We start from the raw sequence: 15141 nt of genomic DNA, 5'->3' as shown, positions 1-15141 counted from the left end.
AGGACAAGAAATGATGGAAATATAGACATAAACAAATGATCCATGCAGCGTTTTAATGTTTTTTTGAGAGGACAATAAAACTAAAACTTAAATGACAATATCTCACGTTTTAGTTGGTCGATTGACTTCAAATAATAACGAGAGTAAACCGCAACTTCCGCACTTTAAAACGAGACCAACCAACGGCATGTGGGTGACGCAATTAAAACGTGAGAGCGCTTCAAAGACGACGTGCGCTGAGGACGCACCGGCGCATCCTTCGACTCTCAAGGGTTAAGTAGCAGTAACAAAAATTTGGCTTCACTAAGACTAGGTTTATACTACAGGTCTTAATGCACAAATCGGATTTTTTGTCATACGTGATTTTTTGGCGTGCTCGTTCAGACTGCCCTTGTCCATGGAGCCTGTTCAAGTATCATGCATACGCACGAATTCGCAGTCCGAGATGCGCTCAGCAAAGTGACCCGCGTGCGCAGAAGCATCAAAAAAAAATTACACATGCTAGCTGTATGACTTTCCAGGATGATCATATTTTGATTTCCAAAAAGATGGCACAAATAACAGACAATAATCCCCGTTCAGTCTTTTATTCAAAGTTTATAAGGACTGATAGAAAGCATGCACGCACGCACATAAGCCTTGACTTGTGTGCGTGACATGCCGTGGGTGTGTCAATTTGCCCCGTCTCGGCCATGTAAGCAATACTGAAATATTGCTCATTCGGCATATAGAATGAAAATCGAAAATTGTCAGGCTTATCCTTTTCTTCATCATTTTTTATGACTGTGGTCAAGCCTGCTTCGTGCATAAAAGCAGAGTTCAAGCTAGAAGCTAATGCACAGCTACATCGCTCCCGTCCCGCCTGCTGCTTTCGCTTTGTTGACGTCATTGCTGCATGAATTCCGATTCGGGAGACTTAAAGGTTCAGACCGCCAGCCATATTCTGGAAAAATGTGGCCCATATCAGATTTAGACCACATACGAAAGTGACCCGGATCGGATTTGAAATGGTCCACTTCTGTGCGACTTGTCACGTTCAGACCGTCAAGTTAATGCTTCACTTGAGTCGGAAAAACACGAAAAAATCGGATTCGTAGACCTGCAGTATGAACCTAGCCTTAAGTGTCAAACAACATGAAACAGAGGTAAAACGGTCTAATTTCTTCAGCAATGTAGCGGACTACACTTTCCGTGAGGGAACGCCATTTTGCGAGCGCTCGTTCGTATTTCTCAAATCAAGCGATTACCTCTGTAATTGTCGATTGGCGTGATGAGGTAGGCTCCACTTTTTGTGATGCAGTCTTCATACCCAGCAGTGAAAACTAAGAGGGTGATAGTTTTTCAAATGAGCATTTAGATTTGTTGTGTTTGGCCCTCTTTGTTGAAACAACCTCCAAACACATTATGCAGACTGGTTCGTCCTTTTTGGTTGCCTCGCCATTTTCATTGGTTTAAAATCAAAATATTCCCACACCGGGCTGTGGTGTTTGGCTTGGAAATCAGGATTTTCTGTCCCTTTTCTGCTCGCTCATTGCTGTACGCTGACAGTGGACTCGGCCCCGCCTCCCTCCACTGAATGATGGTCACGCAAACTCAAATGTATAAAACGAACAAACCCAGGTGTCAATAAAACAGAGTGAATCCTCGTCACAGCATATTGCGCTGTTGGTAACAAGGAAGCTGAACTTTTAAAAGCACGTCCGCCACACATCTGCCACACGCGCGCGCATGCACGCACACACACACGCTCAAACGCACGTGAGGCAACTATCGCAGCGGGAAAATTACCGCCTTCATTTTCATTTACCGTGCGATAAATGGAATTATTGCATATCGCGACAGGCTTAACTGCAGTATTAGTTGTAACTTTATTAATGCTTCTATATGGTTGTTTTTAGGACAAGATGCCAATTTAAGTCAGACCACACATGTGACATTTGATAACTCCAAGGCTTGTGATTATACTTCAACTCCTCTGCTCCCTGACATACTTCTGGGGAATCTGGAACCAGGCGAAAAGGTTAACATACTTTCATTTGGGTGATGGAAGTAAACTCATTTGAGATATATTGACTTAAAGCCAGAGGTTCATATACACTATGCAAAAGACACATTTCATTTTTTTTTTTTTGTCTCAATGTTCGCAGCCAAATCAGTCAAAACCTCTCCGTCAGCATAGCCGAAAATATTTAAATTTCATTAAATGCCACAATATTGAGAGAGAATTTCTTCAAGAATTTCATATCAATTTCTTGGACGTCAAAAGATTACATGCAAAAAGAACCAAACATTTACAGAACATGGAGTTCAGATGATAAAGTCATGGCTTTGGAAGCTCCTAATAGGTAAACTGACAATGTCAGTTAATTGACGGAACACCCCGGGATGTATTTTAGGCCACACGCCAAACACACTGCTGAGTTGTTTGACCCAAGTCAAATCATGCACTTCAATGGAAATGCTAAAAAAATGTATGTAAACTTTTGACTTCGAAGAACATAATTTCTGTAAACCTGACTGACCTGAAACGGCAGATGTTTATTCTGATATGACTTCAGAGAGTGAGATAAAAAAAAAAAAAAAATCAATAAATAAATGTATGTTTTTGCACAGTCTATGTAAAGTTCTGGCTTCAACTACATGTACACATGCACCCACACATACTGAAAACATTTGGGTTTCAAATATAAAAATGAATATGAAGCAAAAATTCTGGCTTTCATTTTGTGGTTTTTCCATCAAGCTGTGTTAACCAACCCAAGAAAGATGACCTTTTCTTTGAACCCACCGTTTTCCAAGTGATCAAAAGTACCGGAAGAGGCATAATTAAATTAACTAGAGTTGTCCGAGAATGATTTTTTTTAACCGATAAATGATACCTCAAAATTGTCCAACTCCAAAAATTAGATTCATCGACTCAACATATTATGGCTAATTGTGTTGTGATGCACCACTGGATGTTTTAATAATGATGACTCTAACAATTTCAAGGTTTTCTAAATAAATATTCTGTGAAAAATAAGAGGCCTACTTCAACTAACCCCTAACCCTGCTCCACTATATTATACAACTCAAAATAGTGCAAGTAGATCACGCTCTCATTCAAATCTCTCAATTGTTTCAGGAACAAAATTGTTAGGAACATCTTATATTAGATGAACTATAACAGATTGTGTCAAATGCATGAAAATGATTGCCTTTGAATTAAATCGGACTTTGTTATACAGTGATCCTTCGCTACTTTGCGGTTCACGTTTCATGAATTTTGTGCATTGATAAGTAGTCATCAATAAATAAAAATGAAAATATACACGTTTTCATGTTGAGTTATGAGAGAAACATGACTTGGGCTTTGTACATACCAATGTACCATACAAGGTGCGTTATTAGTTCCTGCCGCTAGATTCACAAACAATAGAACCAATGAGAGTGGATTTAATCCCATGAGGTGATTGGCTGTGCAACATTGCAGCCTCCCCTGTAGAGATCTGTAGCTAATTTTATTTGAGTGTCTTATTTTTATCTGATTGGTATCTGATTTTATCTGTGCTTCTGTTTGTTTTTGCTTTTACTCTTTTATTCTTTTTTATTTTTTATTTTTTAATGTGCACTTTGAGATTTGTTTTTCAAATGTAAAGTGCGTTATAAATAAAATGTATTATTATTAGAGATCAACAAACAAAAGAACCAATGAGAGTGGCTTTATCCTTATTAGCTGCACACATCGCACCAGTAGCCTAGCTTATTCCGTTGTTGTATCTCGCTGCTCTGAAGTCTCGTCCACAATGTTGACTGTCTCACAATTTTGTGTTGGCCTGTGTTTTTTTTGGCAGCCCTTTTAATTTTAAGAAGTTACATCTTGAAAAATGTATGCAAACTATTTTAATCAAAGCCAGGTTCACGCCTTCCTTCGTCCTGCCTTTGACTGGGGAGGACGTGTTTCACCTCTTCTCCTGTGCTCTGCTATCCTTGTCAGTTTACTTTGTCAGCTTTTTTTGTATTTTTACTCTGTCAACCAGCTGCTGCTGACTCTCAACTTGAAACATGGATTTAATTAGTTGGTCCCTTAGCACTATTAACAAGATTTTTTCAACAAACCACAGCGCTCCAGGAGAGCCGTCTTGCCGGCAGGGTACCCGCGGGTTATTAAAAGTATTAAAAAAGCATTGAATTTAGTTTTCCATTATTAAAGGTATTAAAAGTATTAAATTAGCTGTTGTAGGTCTGGAATTTTTTCACCGTGGTCTTAATTTTCAAGAACATCTCAGTGCAACCTAAATTATATCCGTGACGAAGTTGTTGTTGTTGTTTTTTTTTTTAAATATATAACGAAGATGACGGATAGAATTTTTACGATGCACTGCTTTACAAATCGAAATGCAACTCGTGCGTGCCAAACCACCACAACCGGCAAAACGGAGAATCCACCCACCTCTGCATCGGGAATGCGTGGAACGAAAACCCTGCAGGCAGAAGTATTGTGGATTCTGAACACCAAAACAGACCACCATTCATATACTTAATTGGTGATCTGTTTAGGATATTACGTCATTTTTGGTCGGCATCGGCTGTCACAATGTTGGTCATATTGCGTTTTGTTCCAGAGGGAGCGTTCCCGATGTTTTAACGGTCTTTTGTAACAAATTTTAGTGGGCAGAAAAAAACGCACATTTTCTTAATGTTTAAATAGTCTACATATTTTTATGATTATAAATGCATTTACACAATGAAATAACGGGGGAAAAGTTTGTTAAACATAATGTTGGTCAAATCGTGTTTTTTTCCGGAGGGAGCTTTCCCGACTTTGTAACTGCAGTCAATTTAAGCTCATCAAGACTTTAAGACAGAGGTAAAATCGGGCCTAAAAAATTCAGCCCGACCCTAACTGGTCCGCGGGTGTTTTACGAAATTCTCAGCAACAATTTCCGGATCGCAACATATAATCAATCCGGATCGCAACGGATACTGCTTATAATCAATTACAGTATCACATGGAAATTTCGTAGCAAGTTCTTTTATACGAAGTGATCGAGATCACACTTTCATGGAAGATGAAAGAAACTTCGTAACAGGTTCGCAGTGAGTAGAATAACAGGCACACTTTTGCGTCATAGACGACGTTTATTGATTAGAAATTGTAAATAAATGAAGAAAACAAAAGAGCTACACAAAGCAGTTAACTACGCAAAGCAGTTAACGGTTACAAAGCTTAACGGTTCACAAAGCAGTTAACTACACAAAGCAATTAACGGTTCAGTTCTTGATATTCAATGGCGCTAGATATGGATTAGTTGTCGAAGCTAACACAGATATCTTCGCACCAAAGCACAATGAGTTCCTTTCTGATATTGAAATCAAGCTCTTACCGTGTCGACAATGAACGGAGGGCCGCACAACGTTCCTGGTTTGAGCGAAAGGAAACTCCGGGCGAGCGACTACGCGTGAGTCCTACGATTCCGACCCTCTAGACCCTAAAGATCCTACCTCCTAAAGAACCCCATAAGATCCTCAGTGCAATCTCTTTTTATAGGCAGATGTCACGTCATCTCAGGAGACACACTGCCTGTCCAATCATGGTTAGGCTCTTTGTTTTCGTGTCCAATCAGGGTTAGGCTCATCATTGTTGTGTAACAATGATGGAATAAGGAACTTACGGTGCTTTAGTACACAATTGTACTTTCATACATATATACTTTGTTATATATACGTGTTTTTAATCATGATTGAACCAGTGCGGGTCACAAAAAGGTCACGGGTGTTTTTTCTCCTTACAGCGGGTATAGCCCGACCCGCGTTTTTGTGATAACATTTGTGACGATGTCTGCATAAAAGCCTGTCTTTTGTAACGAATTCTCAGTTGGCAGAAAAAAACCCTCCACATTTTCTTAATGTTTAAATAGACTACATATTTTTATGATCATTATAAATTTATTTACACAACGAAATAACGCTGGAAAAGTTTGTTAAATATAAATAAACTAGGGCTGTCAAAATTATTGTGTTAAGGGGAGTTAATTTATTTCTTAAATTAATCACGTTAAAATATTTGACGCAATTATCGCAGATGCCCCGCTCAGAGATATTTAAATGACAGTACACAGTGAAACGCTCACTTGTTGTGTTTTATGGAGTCTTGCCGCCCTCTGCTGGCGCTTGGGTGCGACTATTTTATAGGCTTCAGCATCCATGAGCATTGTGTAAGTAATTATTGACATCAACAATGGCAAGCTACTAGTTTATTTTTTGATTGAAAATTTTACAAATTTTATTAAAACGAAAACATTAAGAGGGGTTTTAATATAAAATTTCTCTAACTTGTACTAACATTTTTCTTTTAAGAACTACAAGTCTTTCTATCCATGGATCGCTTTAACAGAATGTTAATAATGTTAATGCCATCTTGTTGATTTATTGTTATAATAAACAAATAGTCCTTATGTACCGTATGTTGAATGTATATATCCATTTTGTGTCTTATCTTTCCATTCCAACAATAATTTACAGAAAAATATGGCATATTTTATAGATGGTTTGAATTGCGATTAATCGCGATTAATTACGATTAATTAATTTTTAAGCTGTAATTAACTCGATTAAAAATTTTAATCGTTTGACAGCCCTAAAATAAACAGGTGCGGTTTTGCGGACTCGCAGAGGGGAAGATTAAAAAGGGCGTATGGGCACGCTCTGGCGCTGCAATGATCATACAGCGCCTTCTTTTTTTAATCCAAATTATTTATTTTATAACAAGTATTCCTTAGTTTGTCATTCATACATCGTTAATATATAGTTATTTCAAAACGTTAGCGAGAAAGAATCCTGGTCCGGCCTGACATAATAATTGACATTTTAATTTTGGTCATGTTTTCAGTTTAATTTAGCTGTTTCCAGCTTGCTATGTTTATAATTGCAATGTTTGTTTACCGCTTTTCCTCTTACTGCGAAGAGGGAGGAAGTTACATCGGCCGCCGCTATGATATTTAAGTCATCAGCCATCTGCTGTGACCCGGGAATTTAACGCCTGCTTTCACGCACACTGCTTCCCATGTCAGTCGACACGGGAAATTGTTTTCACACACAACTGCTGCATGGTTAAGTCCCGCGATATTCCCGTTGTTTTGGAGTCTGTGAAAGGGGCTCAAGTTAGATCCAGAAACTTTAGGTTGCAGTTTATGGGTCATGCGAAGGCAGTGGACCTGCGTAAACATTTCGGTTTGCCTTTCGAATGAATGTGAATTTTGCCGTTTTAACTCAAGAGTTAGCCATGTTCACTGGGGTCTTGGCAGGTGCACTAGCGGCTAGCCTGTTACAGAAGATGGATGATCTGAGTCCTGTCCTCCTCCTCTTTTTGTCTTAAAAAAATTCTGACAGACTTTATAATGTTACTTTAAATGTGTTTTAATTGTATCTTCAATATACAGTATTTGCATTCTTTTGTCAAACACTTAGTAATTGAGGTTAAAGTTGATGTTCAGTTCTTTATTTAATATGATTCAATATGATCTAAATAATGGGTGCAAGAAAAGTATTAATTTTCAGTTGAAATGGCATTAAAAAAGGTCTTAAAAGTCTTGAATTTAGATTTATCAATTCTGGGGGGACCCTGTGCCCAGCAGGGACCTTTGCGGTGGGCTACGTGTGAGATTCATGGAAGCACTGGCAGTCCGCCTGTCTCACAGTGCTATCGGTGGAAGATGTTGAGGATATCTGGCTGATTGGTATGATGGTCGACGAAGTCCTCCTGTTTGGCTTGGCCGGGGTCCTACTGTACCGGAAAGTTTCCAAGATGGCAGCTTTCAGGGAAATTGGCAAATTGACCACTGATCTAATGGCGCTACTCAAGACTTCGTAGGACCGCTTGGAGGCCCGGATTGGGACCTTATTCACGGTCTGGCATGGCAGGAGAAAGGAGGATTCCATCAGAAACCCAGTTTACGGAGTTGTCTCGTTGGACCGCTAATGTTGGTAGGGACTTGGGAAACCTGTGATCCAGACTACGCCTTGGTGATTTATTCAAAGCTTCGTAGGACAGGTTTAAGGCCCGGATTAGAACATTAATCTGCACTTGCACGGCTCAATCCGGGGAGGGATGGAGACTAATGGAGAACATCGCGTTCCAACTGGTGGAATTGTCGAGACTAACTGCGACTGTCGGGAGAGACTTGCGGGAAGTGAGGGTCTGCCCTTCGCCTTGATGAGCGCAACTGACTGAGGACAACTGCACTTTTTTGGACATGCTAAATTCAGATTTTGTTTAATTTTGTCTTAAAATCTCCCTATCTAACCCCCCCCATAGCTGTAGAAAGTGGATTGACAAGCATCATATCAAACTTAATAGATTACGAGTGGGAGTCCTGTAAATTCGTAAGCGAGTTACAGCTTGTAACCAACTACACTGCGACTGTGACGCAGTTGGTAGTGTCAGACGTCTTGGGACCGAGGGTTCATTTCCTTCAACTGCTATATAAGTATTCTTCATATACCGTTTACGCACAGTGGAAGTCTCCTTGGGCAAGACATTTAACCCTAAATTGTGGGTCCGACGCCGCCTTGCATGGCAGCCATTGGAGTATGGATGTGTGCATTGACAGGCACTATATAGTCACCTTTGCTTGCTTGCTTGCTTTGTTTTGGCAATATAGTGTAATTACATGATTATCTAGTTAAAAGGTCATGCCAACCTATGTTATTTTATTTTCTTGCAGCATATTTATTGAACCTTTGTTTTTAAGTTCGACAGATGTGTGTATGTAACATCGCTGACAACTGGACCAAGGGTGTTCCTGTTCTACATTGCTTACAGCATTGAAGTAAAAGTGGCTGGGCAAACAATGGTGTGCAACTGTCAGAAGGTAAAAAGAAAAGTAATATTTTAAACGGTCAAAGCAGAATGTATTTTCTTTTTCAAATTGTTTACTCTTGTGTTTTCCAGGATGAAACGGTCACTATTGAGACATTAGTCCCATTTGAAGTTTCTTCGAACTTAATGTCCACCAAGGTATGTCCCTTTTGGATAAAATCACATTTGATGCAGTGCTGTTTTGGGCAGCCCTTTTAATGTTCATTTTCGTCGTGTCGACGAAAATACATAGTAGTCTTAGTCATATTTTAGTCATTTCAAAATGTGTTCGTTTTTATCTAGTTTTAGTCAATGGTTAATCAAAATGTTGTCGTCTGTAAAATTCAAAATTTTTTGTCCATAATAAAGAAACAAAGTAAAAAGGTTTCCAACAATTTTGCATAAATATTGACAGATGAGCACCTATTATAGCATCTACAACACAGACACCAACTGGGGGTTTACCAGTTGTTTTATTTGCAACCGGAAGCACTGAGCACTACCACTGTAAGCCGTAGCAGATGCCATAAACTAAAACAACACAACAACAGCGAGGGTTGGTGTGGGGCGCAGGACATGTCACGTGAGTGACACGACCCCAAACACTGCTACGATGCAGGCTGACTACACGTACAATAAAAAATTGTCACACGTTGTGAACATCTTACAGAATCTATGGCGCATTTTCGCCTCGTTGTCGTCTGATCGGACGAAAACTGACATTCGTCTCATTATGTTTTGTTGCCCAAAACACGTTTTTAGCTCGTTATTGCCTCGTCATCGTCATGAAATAATTGTTCGTGGACAAAATATTTTCGCTACTGTTATTGTTGACGAAAACAACATTGATCAGTCAAATTTCTCTAAAGCAGTTGGCATTCTTGTTTTTAAAAATGGCTGCTATGAAATGGGTAAAATTGTCCATTTATTGGGAGAGTTTGTTTTTCTTAAAAAAAAAAAAATGTGCTCTGCAGTTTGAGCTTCTGGAGCAAGTAGCAGTGGACCTTCCCTTTCTGATGTTAACAGAGATCCAGTCATCATCCCCCTGGCCCCTGCTTTTGGCTTCGTCATCTCTGGAGAGTGTCACAGTAACAAACCCGCAACACCATGAGTCCCAGCTGCAGGATGGTACATTATTTTGTATTTTGATACCATACATTGGGTTTAGAGATATTGTTCATGCTGTATTAGGAAGTTTATGTTATGAAATAAATGTTTTTACATTTGTGCAGAACAGTTTTACCTAGGGCAGGTTTCTAACAGGATAGATCAGAACAGCTGCCAGCTTCAGCCTGAATTTCAAATGGATGACCGAAAATTTTCACGTTGGGCTGGAAATCAAAGTGTGATTTTCATCCAAAAATACATTTATGTTATGACCTTCTTCTTTTCCTTTTGGCTTTTCCGTTCAGGGGTTGCCACGGCGAATCAGTTGGCTCCATCTAACCCTGCCCTCTGCATCCTCTACTCTCACACCAACTACCTTCATGTTCTCATTCATTTCAATCATAAACGTCCTCTTTGGTCTCCCTACAGACCTCCTGCCTGGCATATGGAAATTCAGCATCCTTTTGCTAATTTACTCACTATCTCTCCTCTAGACATGCCCAAATATTAATAAAGAGTGTTAATAAAATTTTGTATCGGCAGATTTGTGAATTAATTGCATTTGGTGTAGAAGATAGCCAGTTGAGGGCATGTGCGCTTTTCGTCACAGCCTTCGACCTGTGAAGCACACTAAAGCTTGTTTTAACTGCAGCCTCTCGTAAAAGCTCAGAGCAAATATCTATGATTGCACACAGGATCAGTTCTTCTGAGTGGTTTCTTAGCCTTAGCAGTACGGCGAGGCGTAAACCTGTGCTTGAAGTAGCGCCGCTAGAATTGTCTGTTAAAACAAGTTGTTTGTCTTGATCAAAGGCTTCTTTTCTAGCTCCAATTTTACCCTTCACTTTTACAAAGAGCTTTCAAAGGCGTTTGGTTTTCACACATTTGCTTGTTTGTAGGCTTATATTTGGAGGAATGTACCATATGACTGAGACAAGTGTCATGTTGTGTCAAAGGAAACGGCCAGTGTTACGTTGGAGGAAAACTCAGGCAATTTTCAAGATAAAAGACGTTTCAAACTCTACAGTGTACCACAAACGTGAGCACACCCCTCGCATTTCTGCAGATATTTAAGTATATCTTTTCATGGGACAACACTGACAAAATGACACTTTGACACAGTAAAAAGTAGTCTGTGCAGCCTATATATTAGATTTGGTTTATTTTCTGGCAGCATGGTGGCTGAGTGGTTAGCACATCCGCCTTACATTTCTGAGATCAAGGGTTCAATCCCGGGCTCCTGCCTTCATGTGTGGAGTTTGCATGTTCTTCGTGCCTGCGTGGGTATCCTCCGGGAACTCCGGTTTCCTCCCACATCCCAAAGACATGCATGGTAGGCTGATTGAACACTATAAATTGTCCGTAGGTAGGAGTGTAGGTGTGTGCGTGAATGGTTGTATGTCTCATTGTGCCCTGCGACTGGCTGGCAACCAGGTCAAGGTGTACCCTGCCTTCTACCCGTAGTTAGCTGGAATAGGCTCCAGTCTCGTGAGGAAAAGCGGCATGGACATTTGAATGAATGATTTCCCCTCAAAATAACTCAAAATATAGCCATTAATATCTAAACCCCTGGCAAAAAAAGTGAGTACACCCTTTTGAAAAAAACTTACATCCCTAAATGTCCAAATTGAGTACTGCTTGTTATTTTCCCTCCAAAATGTCATGTGACTCATTACAGGAGTGCTGTCAGCATTGCTGCAGAGATTGAAGAGGTGGGGGGTCAGCCTGTTAGTGCTCAGACATGGCTGCCACCCCAGGAGGAAGCCTCTTCTGAATACGGTACACAAACAGTTTGCTGAAGACACGTCAACAAAGCACATGGATTACTGGAACTATGTCTGATGAGACGGGAGGGCTTTCTTGTGTACCTTCTTCTTCAGAAGAGGCTTCCTCCTGGGATGACAGCCATGCACACCAATCAATCTGTGCAGAAATGCTGACAGCACTCCTGTAACGAGTCACATGAAAATGACAAGCAGTACTCAATTTGGGCATTAAGGGATGTACGTTTTTTTCAAAGGGGTGTACTCACTTTTGTTGCCAGGGGTTTAAGTATTAATGGCTATATTTTTAGTTATTTTGAGGGAAAATAACTATTATATAAGCTGCACACAGACTACTTTTCATTTTGTCAAAGTGTCATTTTGTCAGTGTTGTCCCATGAAAAGATAAGCTTAAATATCTGCAAAAATGCGAAGGATGTACTCACTTTTGTGATACACTGTAATAATAGTTGCGGAAATTATGAGTTGTTACATCTTTTTTTCCTTGGGCGGGGTCCGATGTTTGGGGATCACTCGTCTAAAGAGTATCACTGCAGACACAGCTTATTCTGTTTTGCAACACTTGGGTCACCTGGATTCTAACACAAGGGAAATGGTACATGCATGAAGTTTCAAGAAGCTGAAATCAGAAGATCATAAAGATGCTTTAAAGGACATGACAAATACTTAATAAAGATCGCTGAACCCTCACCTGAGTGCATTTTAAAAAAAATCATTTTAAGGCATTAGTTTTACTTTGTGCTACTGTGTTCAGTGATCCTGCGGAAAGACGAGAGTGCAAGTGAATGTTTCTCTCTTCGGTGTGCACCACTTGGGAACAAGAATAATTCTGTGGCGACCGGACAGTACGTCATATCATGGAGAAGGTACATGTACCCCAACCCTTTTTATATCGAAATGGTCTTGATGAAAGCAGAATTGTTTTTCTTGCTCTTCATTTAAGGAAAAATAATTATAATAAGTAGCACAATGTTGATGAATGAATTGAAATAATAAAAATTTTATACTTCTTAATTGTTCATTGCAATTCTCTTGAAGATATTCTTCCGGCCCAGATCGTCCTCTTATCAGTACAACAGTTACTCTGCCGCAGGCCTTTCTGGAGCCTGTCCCACTTCACATCCATGCTGGTGAGTGTACAAAAATGATACTGTCCCAAACTTTATTCAAGATGTCAGAAATAGAGATGAAAGTCAGAAATGGAGATGAAGTTGATTTACTGCTAAACTCGTATTTTATTGTTAGTGTGCTGCAGGCTAGTAACAATGGAGTGTGGACTACCTTTGTGCTTGAGAATTGTATTGCAGCTATCGATTGTTTCAGTAATCAATTAATCTGTGGTTTAATTAGTTCGATTAATTGAGTAATAAACCGCAGATAACAAAATGTGTTTCCGAATAATTTTAGGAGATGTAAAACAAAGAAACTAGTGTTAATGCTTGCAACGCTGTTGTTTTTGGCAGCCCTTTTAATTTTCATCTTCGTTTCATGGACGAAAAACTAATCATTTGAAAATGTGTTGGTCTTTCTCTAGTTTTCGTCAACGAATACTCCTTTTCGTCTAGTTTTAGTCGAATCAAAACATTTTCATCTGTAAATATTCAAAGGTTTCGAATCAAAAAATAGATTTTAAAAAATTAAGGTTTCCAACCATTTTTAATGAACGGACGGGCACATATTGTAGCGTCTACAAGGACAACACTAACTTTGTGAGGGTTTTCCTGTGGTTTTATCTGCACCCGGAAGCACGGAGCACAACTACTGTTAGCTGTAGCCGATGCCAATAAAACAAAAGCAACACAACAGTTTAAGATGACCAATGCTATGTTAAAGTTCATGCTAATGCTATGTTAACGCTACGAGTTACACTGAGTGTGTAATGATCACTCAGCACAGACCTTTAAACGCTAAAGCAACATTGCACCTTCTCTGTTGCTAAGATATCAAATCTTACCATGTGTTTAAAAAAAAAAAGCAAGCCTCGAGCACAGAAGAAGAACCTAATTGTTTGTCTTTGGTTGTCCTTTAGTAGTTAACCGCCAGTCCCCGGTGACGGTCACGGTGGGAGCGCAAGAAAGACATGTCACATGAGTAACACGGTCATTGTGAAGATATGACGGAAACGATGGCGCATTTTCATCTTATTCTCGTCATGTTGGACGAAAACTGGCATTCGTCTCACAATTTTTTAGTCTCCCAAGACATGATTTTAGCTTGTTATAGTCATCGTTGACGAAAACAATGGCTTGCTATAACATTTATTTTGACCTGCACATCCATTGGCACAAAGACGGTACTTTCAAAAGAGCAATACCTGAGCGTAAACAGTAAAACTGTATAAAAAAAAAAAATAAATGAAAATGAATGAAGTAATGTTTTCTGTAAGCAATGGCAGTATATTAATGAGCAACCATTAATTGATTTGCTACTTTTTTTAAAAATATCTGCTGTCTTTTGTCCACCCACAAAACTCAGGCTTCCACAGTTTATGAATCATTTTAATACACCTGTCCTCACTAAATGTGACGCTATTCAGCAAGACCGACAGCAAGCAAGACAATTAGTGGATTTGAAGTTCTTTACTTGACTTTCTTCACTTTTTCCACAGTTTGATTATTTGTAAATCTGCAACACAAATACGTGTACAATAATGAGCAAAATGACACACATTTCGACAATAAAACAAAGCCACACACAATCAAACAACCGATGATTTCTTCAAACTTTTTGCGCTAATCAACACTTAAAAACTTAACTTATCAAAGAGCTGTTCTCAATCTTGGGATCTGTGCCCTTAAAGGGTATTAAAACACTAAGGGGCTGTGAGATATCAATAGAACCGTTATGTGGCAAGATAACAAATATTAATAAAGTTAACAAAAAAAGAAATCACATTCACGAGCAGTTATCGAAAATAGATAAAAAATTACGAACATTTCCGAAAGTATTCCGGAAACAGCCGAATGGGACGGAGACGTCATAACAAGGAAACAAAAGGTTGAGGCAGGTGCCATCGTTGTTTATCGACGAGAGAGTTGCGTTCGTGTTTTATCAAAATATCGCTAAAATGGTTCAAACCTGTCATGCTATGTGGTGTACAAATAGCGATGTGTTGCAATGTAGTACCCATGAGTTCCCGAACGCGAGAAAAAGAGCTGGACTACGCAGACAATGAGTAAAGTTTGTCAGTGCTAAAAGGGCTAATTTTGCAGACCCAGCCTCTGGCACGGTTTTGTGTGGTGCACATTTTACACCTGAAAGCTATACGAACTATGGACAAATGAAATCAGGTTTTGCTAAGAAATTGCTGCTGAAAGCAGATGCGGTGCCCACCTACACGCGCAGCCACCTAAATGTACCGAAATATCAAGAAAGAGGATGATGACTGGCTCTGACGAGACCACCCCAGGCTAA

General features: G+C 39.5%; 1 protein-coding gene across 3 annotated transcripts in view; it reads left to right on the top strand.

The window, feature by feature from the left end:
* trappc11 (trafficking protein particle complex subunit 11) overlaps positions 1-15141 on the top strand; it is a 151044-nt gene that overhangs the window by 89088 nt on the left and 46815 nt on the right. For all 3 annotated transcript variants that reach the window (XM_057849497.1, XM_057849496.1, XM_057849495.1), the window contains exons 22-27: positions 1899-2020; positions 8733-8852; positions 8933-8998; positions 9814-9967; positions 12482-12593; positions 12766-12857. In XM_057849497.1, the coding sequence (XP_057705480.1) occupies positions 1899-2020; positions 8733-8852; positions 8933-8998; positions 9814-9967; positions 12482-12593; positions 12766-12857 (666 nt within the window). The remainder of the gene's footprint in view (positions 1-1898; positions 2021-8732; positions 8853-8932; positions 8999-9813; positions 9968-12481; positions 12594-12765; positions 12858-15141) is intronic.

This window comes from Corythoichthys intestinalis, chromosome 11 (genome assembly GCF_030265065.1).
Source record: "Corythoichthys intestinalis isolate RoL2023-P3 chromosome 11, ASM3026506v1, whole genome shotgun sequence".
In the NCBI taxonomy this organism is placed as follows: Eukaryota; Metazoa; Chordata; class Actinopteri; order Syngnathiformes; family Syngnathidae; genus Corythoichthys; species Corythoichthys intestinalis.
The sequence above is the reverse complement of the archived record's forward strand: the minus strand, read 5'-3'. Positions and strand labels throughout refer to the sequence as shown.